This window comes from Tachysurus vachellii, chromosome 17, assembly GCF_030014155.1.
Source record: "Tachysurus vachellii isolate PV-2020 chromosome 17, HZAU_Pvac_v1, whole genome shotgun sequence".
Lineage (NCBI taxonomy): Eukaryota > Metazoa > Chordata > Actinopteri > Siluriformes > Bagridae > Tachysurus > Tachysurus vachellii.
In genome coordinates, this window is record NC_083476.1 from 3,670,001 (window position 1) to 3,685,120 (window position 15,120).

At 41.4% G+C, this 15,120-nt stretch overlaps 1 protein-coding gene across 4 annotated transcripts in view; it reads left to right on the plus strand.

Moving 5' to 3' along the window:
• vav2 (vav 2 guanine nucleotide exchange factor) overlaps positions 1–3,006 on the plus strand; it is a 162,709-nt gene extending 159,703 nt beyond the window's left edge. For all 4 annotated transcript variants that reach the window (XM_060890304.1, XM_060890303.1, XM_060890301.1 and 1 more), the window contains one exon: positions 1,255–3,006. In XM_060890304.1, coding sequence (XP_060746287.1) covers positions 1,255–1,302 — 48 coding nt within the window. In that variant the 3' untranslated portion in view covers positions 1,303–3,006. The remainder of the gene's footprint in view (positions 1–1,254) is intronic.
• The last annotated feature ends 12,114 nt before the right edge of the window (positions 3,007–15,120 follow it).

Below are 15,120 nucleotides of genomic sequence, written 5' to 3' on the forward strand. Positions count from 1 at the left end.
GCTCCTGTTTTGTTGTTCATGTTCAGTATTGAGTGTTCAGTTCATGTGTGTGAATGAAAGGGAGGGAAGTGGAACAGTAAGGTTACAGGGTGAAGAGGTGAAGAAGGTACAGGAGTTTAAGTACTTGGGGTCAACAGTCCAGAGTAATGGAGAGAGTGGGAAAGAAGTAAAGAAGCGAGTGCAGGCAGGTTGGAGTGGGTGGAGAAAGGTGTCAGGAGTTCTGTGTGATAGGAAAATATCAGCAAGAATCAAGGGGAAGGTGTACAGGACAGTGGTGAGACCGGCCATGCTGTATGGTTTAGAGACAGTGTCACTGAAGAAGAGACAGGAGTCAGAGCTTGTGGTAGCCGAACTGAAGATGTTGAGGTTCTCTTTGGGTGTGACAAGATTGGACAGGATTAGGAACGAGTACATCAGAGGGACAGCCCATGTTGGACGTTTGGGGGACAAAGTTAGGGAGGCAAGATTAAGATGGTTTGGACATGTTCAGAGGAGGGAGAGTGAGTATATTGGTAGGAGAATGTTGGACATGGAGCTGCCAGGCAGGAGGCAAAGAGGAAGGCCAAAGAGGAGGTATATGGATGTAATTAATGAGGATTTGAAGCTAGTGGGTGCAAGTGTTGAGGATGCAGAAGATAGGGATAGGTGGAGAGAGATGATTCGCTGTGGCGACCCCTGAAGGGAAAAGCCGAAAGAAGAAGTTCAGTATTGAGTGTCTTTGTCATGTCGCACTAAACACTGGCGTTCAGTATGAAGCTCTAATGAAAGTAGACAGTCAGGACTTCTCTTTTTTCAGGATTGTAATTATTTTTTAATTATTAAAACTTTCCGTTCTTCACTAGGCTACTAGGGTCAAACTATTCATAGAAGCCTTCGACCACCACCACTACTCTACCCCAACAATAGACCCCCAACAATAAAAAAATAAATAGATCAATAAATAAATTTGAATAAATAAATATGGTTTGTTTGTTTTTTCCACACACAAATTTTTATCTTTAAAGTAACAGGTGATATCAAATCAGAGACGCCTCAGATGCTTGTTCATTATCAGGTCAAGTTTAAAGGCGTTATCTTCAACCCCTAAAAGTCTTTGTTGGGTTGGTGCTCCACATCGGTGGAATATTAAAACAAATAAATCCCTAAGATAAGAACAATCTAAATGTGGTTGTGTAGCTGAACACTGTGACGTTAAGATTTAAGGTAGGATTCTAGCGAAACAGCCGAAGTTGATTGTTGTTTTCCTGATCCTAGATCGGCTGGTTCCCTTCAACATACGTCGATGAGGAAGGCGTGCAGTGAAGCGCTGATGTCGTCATCTGCTCTCTCCAATCAGATCATCTCTCATCCACTTCCCTCAGGGAGAGGATTTCTTCGGTGTCTGCAAGAACCCCTTGTGGAAAACATCCTGTTTATTGTTTGTTTGTTTTTTTGCTGGAAACTGATTTGTCAGTGAATATTTGTACTTCTCTCTCTCTCTCTCTCTCTCTCTCTCTCTCTCTCTACATTCCGAATCTCCTTTTGTTGTTCCTTTTCTCCTTCTCCTTTTGAACATGTCTGTGTGATCTGTGTGAAGAAAACTGGAAATCGTTTCCGCTGGTCTGTTGGAGAAACGGAGTAGGAGCAGAACTTCGTCTGGAGGCAGAGCAGAGCTTCTGCTGATCACTGAATTTGTGTAAAACAGATCTATAAAGATTTCTATGGCCAATCAGCATGAGCTGTGGTGGGGGGATGGGGTGTGTATAGATAATTTATTCCAGAGAAGTATCTACGATTTAAAAAAACAAACAAAAAAAAAAAAACAAAACAGAAAAGATAAGAGAGGGGTTTAAAGTTTATTATGAAAATAACCCAGAAAAGATGCACTTTGCATCTCTTTACAGAGAGAGAACTTGCCTTAGTCGTTCTAATGCCTTGTGGGCTGACAGGACATGTGCAGGTGGACTGTGGGAAAAGAAAACACACAACACACCTCTGCCCTGTTTAGTAATACGGTGCCTTTAACAAAGTGCGGTCGCAGCGCTCAGACCACACGTAGGTTCTCTCTGAGTCACCGACCTGGACATCGACTCAGCCTGGGAAATGTTTCTGACGAGTAATCTGTAAAACGACGGAGGGCTCGGAGTTCCGTACAGAGATTACGGCATTGAGGACTTGCTATGCAGCTTGCTTACAGATACACTGAACCTAAATACTCGGTGCATTGATGCGAGGAAAAACGGTGGTCTCTTAGATTCTACAGTTTCCTTCGTTTTATGTCCAATTCAAGGACCAATGTGAACCATTTTCTAACATGTTTTGGGTTAAATATTCCGTTTCTAATCTAAATTTTTCCTGATTTTTCTGTTGTTTATTCTCTTGCCTTACTGATTGTGGTTGGCCAATGGTGCTGCAGTGGTGTGTTTTTAATCTGTGGGTGTGTAACAGGATTCTGTGGACTAAGAGCTCGCTGCTTCACCTGAACCTCAGCCATCAAGTGCACTTTATCCATCAGAGACCACAACACAGGCTGCAGGACAAAAGGTTCTCACGTCCCGGAGATAAACACGAACTAAAAATCCTTGTCTCTTGGACCCGATTTCAAATCATCCTCAGATAAAGTTGGAGTACTCCGTGATTTCCCGACACGCTGATGATCAATACTTAATCTTCCTTCTGAACTCCTCCGAAGCGGCACTGATATCAGCCCGTCACGTAATCTACTGAAAACCATCACGTTACTGTGTTCCATCAACCAACACTGGCACTCTTTCACAACACACTGATGGACGGATGGACAGATGGATGGTTGGTGTGTGTGTGTGTGTGTGTGTGTGTGTGTGTGTGTATCTGGTGAGGAACATTCACTGGTCAGCGTCAGGCCTGAGGCATTGTGTGCTGTAGCCAAGGAGCTTCATCGCTGTTTGTTTGTAGTGGACAGAAAGCCATTGCATGTGCTCATAGATATTACAACTCATGTCAGTGACCCCCCATAAAAATGAATAAATAAACTAATTGTGTACTTTTTTTTTGAATGGTTGTTTATTTCCAAACTGAAGTCTATGAAAGAAAATAAATATTCCCTTTTTTTGCCTGTTTGGCTGGTTGTTGTTACATCAAACACCCAGTTGTGCCCTGGAGGGAGAGCGGAACGGATAGAGGGATGAATGGATAGAAGGGATAAATGGAGGGAGTGAAGAGAGGGATGGGGAGGGAGGAATGGATAGAAGGGAAAAATGTGGAGAGGGCTGGATGGAGGGAGGGAAGAGAGGGATGGATAGAAGTTAGATGTATGAATGGAGGGAGGGATGGATAGAAGGAACTGATTGAAAGGAAGAGAGATGGAAAGAGGGATGGATGGATAGAAGTTGTGGATGTGTGAATGGAGGGAGGGATAGAGGGATGAATGGATAGGAGGGATAACTGGATGGAGGAAAGAAAGGGATGGGGAGGGATTGATGGATGGATGGAAGAGAGATGGATAGAGGGATGAATAGAGGGAGGGGAATAGAGGGATGAAAGGATAGAAGGGATAAATGGATGGAGTGAAGAGAGGGATGGGGAGGGAGGAATGGATAGAAGGGATAAATGTGGAGAGGGCTGGATGGATGGATGGATGGATGGAAGAGAGAGATGGATAGAGGGATGAAAGGATAGAAGGGATAAATGGATGGAGTGAAGAGAGGGATGGGGAGTGAGGAATGGATAGAAGGGATAAATGTGGAGAGGGCTGGATGGATGGATGGAAGAGAGATGGATAGAGGGATGGAGGGGGGGTGTATAGAGGGATGAATGGAGGGAGTGAAGAGAGGGATGGGGAGGGAGGAATGGATAGAAGGGATAAATGTGGAGAGGGCTGGATGGATGGATGGATGGAAGAGAGATGGATGGAGGGAGGGGTGGATGAAGGGATAAATGGAGGGAGTGAAGAGATTGATCGGGAGGGAGGAATGGATAGAAGGGATAAATGTGGAGAGGGCTGGATGGAGGGAGGGATGGATAGAAGTTAGATGTATGAATGGAGGGAGGGATGGATAGAAGGAACTGATTGATGAAAGGAAGAGAGATGGAAAGAGGGATGGATGAATAGAAGTTGTGGATGTATGAATGGAGGGAGGGATAGAGGGATGAAGGGACAGAGGGCTTGATTAATGGATATTTTGATGCTAAGTGTGTACAGGATGAAATCACTGATGGACATGACCAAATACCTGAGAAAATGACCAGTGAGTGTTGAGATCATTAATGAATGAACGTCCACCAGAAGGTGTTTATTCCAGTCGAGCTTCACCTGATTCTTCTGTTTAATCAGCTGACCTTGACTTTCAGGTGTGGACTTTACTGAGCTGATATAAAAGTCTTTCCAGATCAGACTATTCCTCTGGTGAACACTTTATTACAACACTACAGTTTACCAACTTATATTGTGTCAAATCCCAAGCCTGTGAATCATCTGGTTCAACAAACACTTATCCTTTAAATATTTAAATACATTTTTTCAACTATTAATGAATCTGCACCATTTGTCATGGAGTAATTCCTTGTTTTTGCCACTAGGGGGCAGCACATCACTGAATATCTCACTTAGCCTGATGTGATTAGTTTGCTCAGTGCATCATGAGGTTAGACAGTTCAGCCTCCAGACAGCTTACCATGTATAATAGCTTTATACTGATGGCTGATGGCTTTCCTGAATGGACCTGAACGTTTTAAATAACCGAGCACCTTTAATGCATGTTTACACCTTAACACTCTGTATGAGCAACAGTTCATTAGGGATTAGCGTTAATGACACAGCAAAGGATTCGTTTTTGCTAGCAGTATTAAAGAAGGGACAATCCATCAATCACAGCATGTAGGGAGAATAACAAACACTGACCTTAACATGGTTCAGCAGCCAGGATTAAGTTAACACGATCGTTTTCTTCCATGGATGTTGCCTGAATTCTTAAACAATAACACTCATGTGGGGGTCAGTTTGCAGGGAGGACGACAGGAAAGAAAGCAGGTGACAGATGAATAAAACATCTGTACCACATTAAAAAAAAAAACACATTAATCTAATTTTCTATATGTTTTTACCGCATTGCATTTTCTGCCGCTTATCTTATCGTGTATTATCTTTATTACAGCATGGAACTGGTGGTCCAAAGTGGTGGTTCAAAGTGGTGGTTCAAAGTGGTCCATTTCCCTGGATTTGCTTTATCCAAATGATCAGGTAGCAAGTGAGAAAATGAGCAGAATGTTTATCAAATCGGTTGTGTTTCTGAGCACGATGACCTCTAACTAATTGGGTTCAGATTTAATTTATGAGAAAGCATTACGCATACATCATTTGCATAGATCTTTGTAAACAGATGCATATATAAATGCTGCGTGTACCACGTACAAGAATTTAGCACTGCATTTTCCTATTTTCTCTTCTTTTCAGCATCTTTCGGACTTTATCCAGGGATGTCTCCAGTGCACAACAGTAAAACAGCTCAAGCCCTTTCAGCCAGAGAAGTGCTGTCTGTAGGAAACTGATTCACACACACAGCACTTTGCCTGACTGAGGAAACACTACTACAGTCTGAAAGTGAACCAAAACTTACTTTATGGTTTTTTAAAAACACCTTTGTTTGGAAACATTACAGAAACCATTGACTCCTTTATGTCCACGTCTCAAGTAGGTCAGTTAATTGATTGCACTTAATATAAGTTTTATGTTTCAGAGTGGAGTGAAATGTTTAAGCTGTTTCCAGGCAGTATTTCATATATTCACCTTTTACAGGTGTGATGCTTTAGATAAACAAACAAAAACTATATTTACTGCTATACATTGTGCAAGAAGGATCAATCAAATACATGGTGACCTGTAGACCTCAAATTCCTATAAACTCTCTTCCTGGTAGCACATTAAGGAGATAATGAGAACACTGTTCCTTAGGGAGAAGACAGTAATACCTTTCTCCCTCTACACTGTATGGTAAAGAACCCAACCTCAGGACCACTGCTTCTTTACAACACAGAATGACCAGAGCACTCACCCCGAACCCTGAGCCCTACACACACACCATCCTTCACTCCTCATCTCATATTTCCTGAATAACTCAACCCTCAGAGTCTCCAATACACATCTGTGTTGTTGTTGTTGTTGTTTACAAATCAGCCAAGTCTGCATGATCAACTTTAAAATTAAACCAAAGGCTTAATACCGATGATTTTTTTTCAATGTTTGGTCAGTGTACTCGTCAGTGTACTTATTTTTTTATATTACAATCTATATCCAAACAACCTAGATTGCATGATCATTAAAAATCGATCATTATTTACATTTAGTAAAGTCCTAAACACAGGACATTGCGTTTCACTACAGTTACTGATCTGTGTGTTCATCTGACCCCTAACAGTCCTACACCATCTCCGTCACCTTATACTTCTGTGCTTGAACTTCTCATGTAGTCAACAGTCTGTCATTACTCTTGGCATCAGACTAGTAATCAGATATTAAACCAAAGCAATCTGATATTTTAAAAATTTAGTTGTGAAAAAAAATGTCAATCTGTATCTGAATTAAGTCCATGAGTGTTGATTAGTATTTGGAGTGGATTGTGTCCTTTAAAGAATAAATAAATAAATAAATAAATAAATAAAATAATAATTTGTAAAAATAATAATAATAATAATTATTTATTTATTACTAATAATAATAAATAATTATTTATTAATAGTAACAAATAAAATAAATAAATAAATAATAATAATAATTTTTACAAAATAATAAACAATATATATATATATATATATATATATATATATATATATATATATATATATATATATATATATACACATATATATATAAAATAACTATATAAATATATAAATGGACAGCACTGGAGAAATAAAGACGTAAATAATTTAAAAACAGATCGAACACGTTCAATTCTTTCGTGCGTACTATTCGTAGGTACCGATTGATTTAAAGAGTCGTTCAAAAACGAACCGATTCGTTCGCTTTTGTAATTGAGACTTCATTCGGAACCATGTAAGGTGTGGAATTGGATTGTGTAGTGATGTAGAGGGCAGTCTGGGATGCAGACATGGTTAAGGGTGAGGTTTTTTTTGCAGAGGCATTATTTTGGTCAGTGTTGGAGCGTTGAACCGACTCAGAGCTCAGACGCTCCCCAGACAGACAGGCAGGCAGACAGACAGAGAGGATGATGATGTCCACGGAGCTGACGGAGCTCCAATCTTCTTCCACAGCATCGGAGTTATCAGAGCAGGTATTTCACTTATTCTTTACAACACATCCAGATGTTACAGTGTCTGAATCTAAACATAAAAACATCTGTCCTGACTTTAAACGCGCTGTCGAGGCTTTGCACGTTTGTGAGAGTTGAATCGAAGGGAATTTCTATAGAAAAGTGTTCAGCTTGTGGAATAAGTCAAAGGTTCTGCTACTGCTTCATCTAAAAGTGTGGATTTCTACAAAGTCTATAAATAAAGGTATGATAATGTGGACCTCATGATGCAGCACCTTTGTTTATATTTTGTTGAGGACCAAATGTTCCTACAAGAATAGTAATATCTGTCACTTCTGACCTTGTGAGGGTATTTCACTGGTCCCCAGAAGGAAAGTTTTTGTTTTAATGCTTTGAGTTTTTATTAAATTAAGGAATGATCCTTTATTTACAGAGGTTAAGGTTCTATGTATGAGGATTAGGTTTTGTGTTTTAGATGAAGGTGTTTCATTCATTAGATATCAGTGGAAGATCTTCGTGAATCTTTAATGGTTGACGTTCACATGTTTGGGGCTCTGTGTGCTGCAGGACAGAAACGAAACCTCTGCTCAGTGCTTCAAGGTCAGATACAGACAGACAGACAGACAGACAGACAGACAGGCAGACAGACACAGCAGATGGGTTTCTAATCCTTTATTTTTTTTTATCGCTTACATTGTTATTTACCATGTTATTGGTTACAGCTTGTCTAACACCCGGTGTCTTCAGTGGACTTTATCATCCTGTCATTAACTCAGCTTTAATTTTCTTCACTCAAGCGCTGCGTATGCAAATATCCACGTGCACAAATCCATCAGCTCTTTGCAGTGATGAACTTACACTGAACCGCACATTACTGAGAGCTTCATGGGGTTAGAATGTGTGTCCTGGATCAGAGCGACTAAAGAACCATCACATTACAATATGCAGTTCATAAGCAAATAAACGTCACGTCTTTAAGTTATAATAACGCGAAGATGAAGATGAAAAGGGAAAATGTCTTGCTGTTACTTCTAAATATAAATGTTCATTTATACATTTGGCAAAGGCTTTGTTTCCAAATCAGCTTACAATGAAGCTGAGCAGATGAGGGTTAAGTGTCTTTTGCTCAAAGGCAGGTTGGAGGCAGCAGGTCAGCAGACAGCAGCTCACCCGGACCTTCATCTCGTCCCTTGCGTCAGTGAAGCAGAAGCTGCTCAGCTCTGCTGGAGGAAAATACTGAAGCGAGTCGGTTAAGGGTTTGTGATGTAACATTTTTTGTAATCCCATCATGCAAGAGCCACTTCCTCTCTTTTTTCTGCTGTCTCCGTGAAGAGAGACTTGATGAGATGAAATTGTTTTGTTTTACAGCCTCATACTGTATAGCATGTGGGAGAAGAAATGCTCTGCTTATTGATATGAAGTTTATGAAAATGCTTTCCATCGCTGACTGACTGTACTGCCATCTGTGTGTGTGTGTGTGTGTGTGTGTGTGTGTGTGTGTGTGTGATAGGTAGAAGCTGAAGCTCAGTGTGACTCAAACTGTCAGAATCCTGTCAGATGGATGACGAGGCGCATGAAGGTGATTGGTGATGTCTGGCTGTAAATTCTCTCTCTCTTTCTTTCTCTCTCACGCTGTCTCTTTCTCTCTATCTCTCTATCTCTCTCTTTCTCTCTCTCTCTTACACTCTCTCTCTGTCTCTCTCTCTCTCTCTCTCTCTCTCTCTCTCTCTCTCTCTCTCTCTCTCTCTCTCTCTCTCTTACACACACTCTCTCTCTCTCTCTCTCTCTCTTACACACACTCTCTCTCTCTCCTCTCTCTCTCTTACACACTCTCTCTCTCTGTCTCTCTCTCTCTCTCCTCTCTCTCTTACACACTCTCTCTCTCTGTCTCTCTCTCTCTCTCTCACACTCTCTCTCTTACACACTCTCTCTCTCTCTAACACTTTCTCCCTCTCTCTCACCTTCTCTCTCTTACACCCTCTCCATCTCTCTCTCTCTCTCTCTCTCTCTCTCTCTCTCTCTCTCTCTCTCTCTCTCTCTCTCTCTCTCTCTCTCTCTCTCTCTCTTACACTCTCTCTCTCTCTCTCTCTCTCTCTCTCTCTCTTACTCTCTCTCTCTCTCTCTCTCTCTGTCTCTATCTCTCTCTCTCTCTCTCTCTTACACTCTCTCTCTGTCTCTCTCTCTCTCCTCTCTCTCTCTTACACACTCTCTCTCTCTCTCTCTCTCTCTCTCTCTCTCTCTCTCTCTCTCTCTCTCTCTCTCTCTCTCTCTCTCTCTCTCCTCTCTCTCTCTCTCTCAGCTCAGACAGTTTGAGTGGGTGGTACTGGTGGAATTTGCTTTACCTGTAGCACATAATGATGTATTCTTCATGCATAGCCGTGTGCATGGATATAATGGCCCGTTTTCTCACACTCTAAAATGAGCTCATTTCAAATGACATTAAAGACAAATATTCTATTAGACGAGTTCAGTAAGTCATCGTTTACCGAGCAACTAAATTCGCTTGCTGCATGAGCCAGCAGCGGGGAGCTTGTGCCTCCAACAGGGTGCGAGCATTTATTTTCCAGAGTGCAGAAGTGATACAGAAGCAATTCAGTCTCTGTTTGTCTGGAAGTCTCTTTTCTCCAGAGTAACCCGAGAGAAAACATGTTACTGTCAGAAGGCTTAATGATACAGGGTTTTAAAAGCAGGGCTTGTCCAAAATGTTTTCAGCTGTTTATTGGAACCAGATTAATTTTTTCCAAGATTAGGGACTTAAAGATTCTATAAGAGACCCGAACCTGAATAAAGCTCCGCAAGGGCAATTTTATCTCAGAGTGAGAATCTCTCCTGCATCCAGATCAGTATTTCTGCCTCAGGCTCGGGGTTCCTGGGATAGACTCTGAGCCCAGCATGACCTTGAAGTAACACCAATACAAGCACAGCATTATAAATGATGGTCAGGACAAACAGTCGTGGGATTTACACACAGAGCGTCATTTTCTCACGGTGTTTATAGAGCCGTGTATAAGTTTTCACCCTATGGACTTTTCCACTCTTTGTAGACGGAACTAGACTTAATTTACATCAGCACACAATGTGTACAATTACTTACAGGTTATAAAAAATGTTTGCATAAGTATTCACCCCTCCTGTGAGATCTGTAGCAGACAGTTGACACCAGAGGACACGTGATGACCTGAGTGGAGTCGACCTCAAGAACACTATATGTCAATGAAATCATTAAATAATGTTCGCTAACACAGCGAGTATAAGCACAAATGCAAGGATCCCAACTTTATAGCAAACAAAAAGGGCTTAATTATGCATTTGTTTAGTCGTGCAGGATGTTTAACACACCATTACTCTTGTAAATTGCTGCAGAGGACAAAGCTTTACTCAGCGAGATCTGGTGTGTAATTTCCGTTTTGGACTTGAAATATCTGGCATCCTGGATCGCAATCTGTGTGTGTGTGTGTGTGTGTGTGTGTGTATGTGTGTGTGTGTATGTGTGTGTGTGTGTTCCACACAAGGGACATAATTTCCTGTTCCTGAATTGGAAAGAGAATATTTTAGGCAAATAATTTTTTTACATTGATTGTTGCAAGTCTAAGTCTAAGTCAAGTCTAATGCATGAATCAGAGAGAAAGAGAGAGAGAGTGAGAGAGAGAGAGAGAGAGAGAGAGAGAGAGAGAGATGGAGGAGTCTCCAGGCTACATGCAGTTCATTTCCTGTGATCTCATTGATGCCTGCTCTGACAGATCCGTCCGTGTGTATTGTAACATGTGGGTGGCGTTCTTTCACTCAAAACCCTACGCAAGCGTCTGATGAAAGAGACCGATGGCTGATTTGTGTGTGTTCATTGTGCGGTTTATTCTGACTCCAGGCTGCGTTTGGGGTTTTATTAACACACGAGACGGACACTCCACATGGCGTGACCTTTGGGATGTTTGAGTCATTATAAAGAGCGTGAGCAGCACCAAGCGGGTTCAGTAGAGCGCACTCACACAAATCCCCCTGAATAGCTCAGCTACAGTACAGTTCTCACCTCACATGTCTGAGCTGGAGTCTAATGCACTGCCTAGATGTCCTTCCACACACACACACACACACACACACACAGGAAGAAGAAAAAAAATGAGAGTTATTGTGTGTTGTTGTCAGGCGTTTGTATTAAACACTGCCGTGTAGAGCTCCTCGTAGAGCGTATATAATTACATACTGTGTGTAGCGCTCTCTTCTCTTCTCCTCTCCTCTCCTCTTTCTCTCTCTTCCTCTCTTCCCCTCTCTTCCATCTGCCTCCTCCGAGAGACCAGCCTGGCCTTGCATCTCTTCCAGCGGCGTTTAGCACACAAGTGCCCCCTCCTCTGTGTGTGTGTTTATCTTCTGAGCAAATTGCGCTCTGCCACTGAGCAACCAGTCCATTAGGAGATTTGAGAAATATAGACACGCATTAAAGCAACAACAACAAACCGTTCCTTCTAAAACACTGATGATACTGTATATCTGTTCTTAACTTCCGGAGAGAAGTGTTTAAAAACTAGACAAACTCTCTTCTGATCGTACGGCTTAAAATGTGCGATTTGAAAGTTGCCTAATAGACACCAGCTAGGAGGCTGAATGACTCACACTGCTTATGGTACAGAGTCACAATACAAGACAATGTGCTATAAAGTGAATTTCATTGTAATTTTGTTAACATTGGTTAACGTCTCGATGTATTCTAGAGTGACTTTATTCAGCAGACTACATGCAGTAGAGTACACACATACACACACACACACACTTGCACACTGCAGGAGGGGTCCGTCACTATCATTTCCCTTCACAGTCTCCCCAAACGGGGGCGGATTTAATCTAAGCAGAACAGGCCTCAATGCTAGCGTGCTATAATCTGCACTCTCTCCTTTTAGACTCTTCTCCATTTGTGATTCAGCAGCTTGAGTGTGCACGAGTGGCTCTGCTTTCCAGTGTGCAGTGGGGCTTCGGAGCTTCTCGGGAAACGAGGTGGGTGAACGGCGGGTTGTGTTTTTATGCAAATGGACGCTCAGAGGGTTCGCTGTGTGTTTGTATTGACTGGAGCAGGAAGATAATTGTTTAAGTGAATGAAGCAGAGACTCAGAAAGTTCAGAGGAACATGTGAGGCTGTTTGTTCAGTGTGTACTAACATGTGGATTGTTGATGTGTGTGTGTGTGGAGGAGGAGGAGGAGGAGTTCCTCTTCAGGGACACTGACTGCTCAGCATGCAGCTGCCCTTTGTGCTCTACACAAGTAGGAAGCTCACTACTAGAAATAACAACCTGACAGCTAACCAGAACCTCTTCATGATCAAAGCTTTACTGCAATTAAAAGAGGGCCATAAATTTTATTCTCAGTTCGTGTGTTTGCACGAGATAAACTCATCACTCTATGTACAAAGTGTACCGAGAACTCAGCACTTCTTATTTTAATTACTCATTCCTTTCTATTCATTTTACTACAGTACTAACGACTTGATTCAATAATTACTTGATTAATTTGTAATTAGATTTTAGTTACTATTGATATATGATGTTGTAATACATTCATTCATTCATTCATCTTTTACCGCTTATCCGAACTACTTCGGGTCACGGGGAGCCTGTGTCTATCTCAGGCGTCATCGGGCATCAAGGCAGGATACACCCTGGACGGAGTGCCAACCCATCGCAGGGCACACACACACACTCTCATTCACTCACGCAATCACACACTACGGACAATTTTCCAGAGATGCCAATCAACCTACCATGCATGTCTTTGGACCGGGGGAGGAAACCGGAGTACCCGGAGGAAACCCCCGGGGCACGGGGAGAACATGCAAACTCCACACACACAAGGTGGAGGCGGGAATCGAACCCCGACCCTGGAGGTGTGAGGCGAACACACACCTACAGTATTTTTTTACAACGATCTATTCTTAAAATAAACCTTTCGGTGTACGACAGACATACAAGTGGGCGGAGCTAAAAAAACGGTGCAGCCCGCTGATTGGCCTGATGAGTCAAAACTTGTTAAAATTGATTTTTTTTTTCTTTTTTTAAGCTTTAATTTCATTTTTTTTCACACTTTCATTTCTTTAAACCCTGTAAAGTTATCTTAGTGCTCACATTAGCCTTGGTGTGAAGTGTTCTGTCTTTATCGTCACACTGACAGGAAATTCTCTCTAATAGAGTAGAACGTAATTCAGTTTGAGTTTCATCCACAGCAATGCAATAACTCGTCATATCGATATAGCTTTCAACATCGCATGTCAAATCCTGCTCTTAACATCCTCTATGTTTTCTCTCCAGAGGAGGAATGTATTGGCACCCGTGGATTTGTTTTGGTTGCTGACTGCCGTTAGCATTCTGTTTCCCGGACATATCACTGAGACACAAGCAACGGCACCATCCACCTTTGGCGTAACAACTCTTTAATCAGTCGAGAAAAAAACATCATTTATTCATATAAACAAATATACATTTTTAAATAACCAGTATCAGATCATTTGCTTTATGTTATACATTCATAAATGTCAGATTATTTTAGATTTTTTTGCAACAGCATCACCGACGATTGAAGGAAAAACACACGGAATGATATAAAGAAGTGAAGCTGTGGGACTGATTTCTTTCTAGAACAGTCTGTAGATTTCATGCACATGTCAGATGTTGTTTTTTGACCTGCTTTGCAGACATGTTTATGTTTATGTTTTTCCCTATTTTCTCCCCAACTAAAAATAGACTAAGCACTCATTGTCCAATACAGATTAGACAACAGGACAGATGGCAGAACTTTCCCTTTTTGGTTTTTTTTTTGTTTTAATGAAACTTTTTTGTTTTTTTCAGCTTTGATATCTGGAGAAAGTCCGACATGTCATTCACACTACCTTATGTCCTGAAGCGCTCGTTTCATGATCGTTTGTTTATTGCTACTGAATAAAATAGGTCTATGGAAAGTATTGGCAGCATGCAAAGTGTGACCATATGTGAGTGTGTGAGTAAGTGAGAGAGAGAGAGAGAGAGAGAGAGAGAGAGAGAGAGAGAGAGAGAGATGTTACAGCAGATGGGAAACTCAGACAGGCAGCAGGATGATCCACCTGAATACATCAGAGAAAGAGAGAGAGAGTGAAAGAGAGAGAGTAAAAAGAGAGCGTGAAAGAGAGGGAGGGAGAGAGAGAGAGAGAGAGAGAGAGAATCTGTCAGTATATAGATGTTCTTGATAGTTTCTCCTAGTACCTCCACCAAACCTTTACCTTGAAAAAAACACATACACACATACACACAACCACATACACACACACACACAAACACACACACACACATAAACACACACACAAACACACATACACACAAACACACACACAAATACACACACACATACACACACACACATACACACAAACACACACACATATTCACACACACACAAACACACACACACAACCACATACACACACACACAAACACACACACACACATAAACACACACACAAACACACATACACACAAACACACACACAAATACACACACACATACACACACACACAAACACACACAAATACACACACAAACACACACATACACACACACATACACACAAACACACACACATATTCACACATACACACACATATTCACACACACAAACACACACACACATACAGTACACACACACACACACACACACACACACACACACACACTGCCCAGGCTAGAACACTTCCATTCTGATGTAAGAGGCGGAGCTTATTTGTTTGTGCTGTTTTTTTTAAAGTTTGTTGTGTCTTTGCTGCTTATCACTTTGTGTTTGTTTTGCTAGTTTTATCTTTAGTTGTTTATTTTTTGCTGGTGTGTTTATGATTTGATGTATTTTTTTTACTTGTCTTCTGATTGATTGGAATCTGGCCGTCTG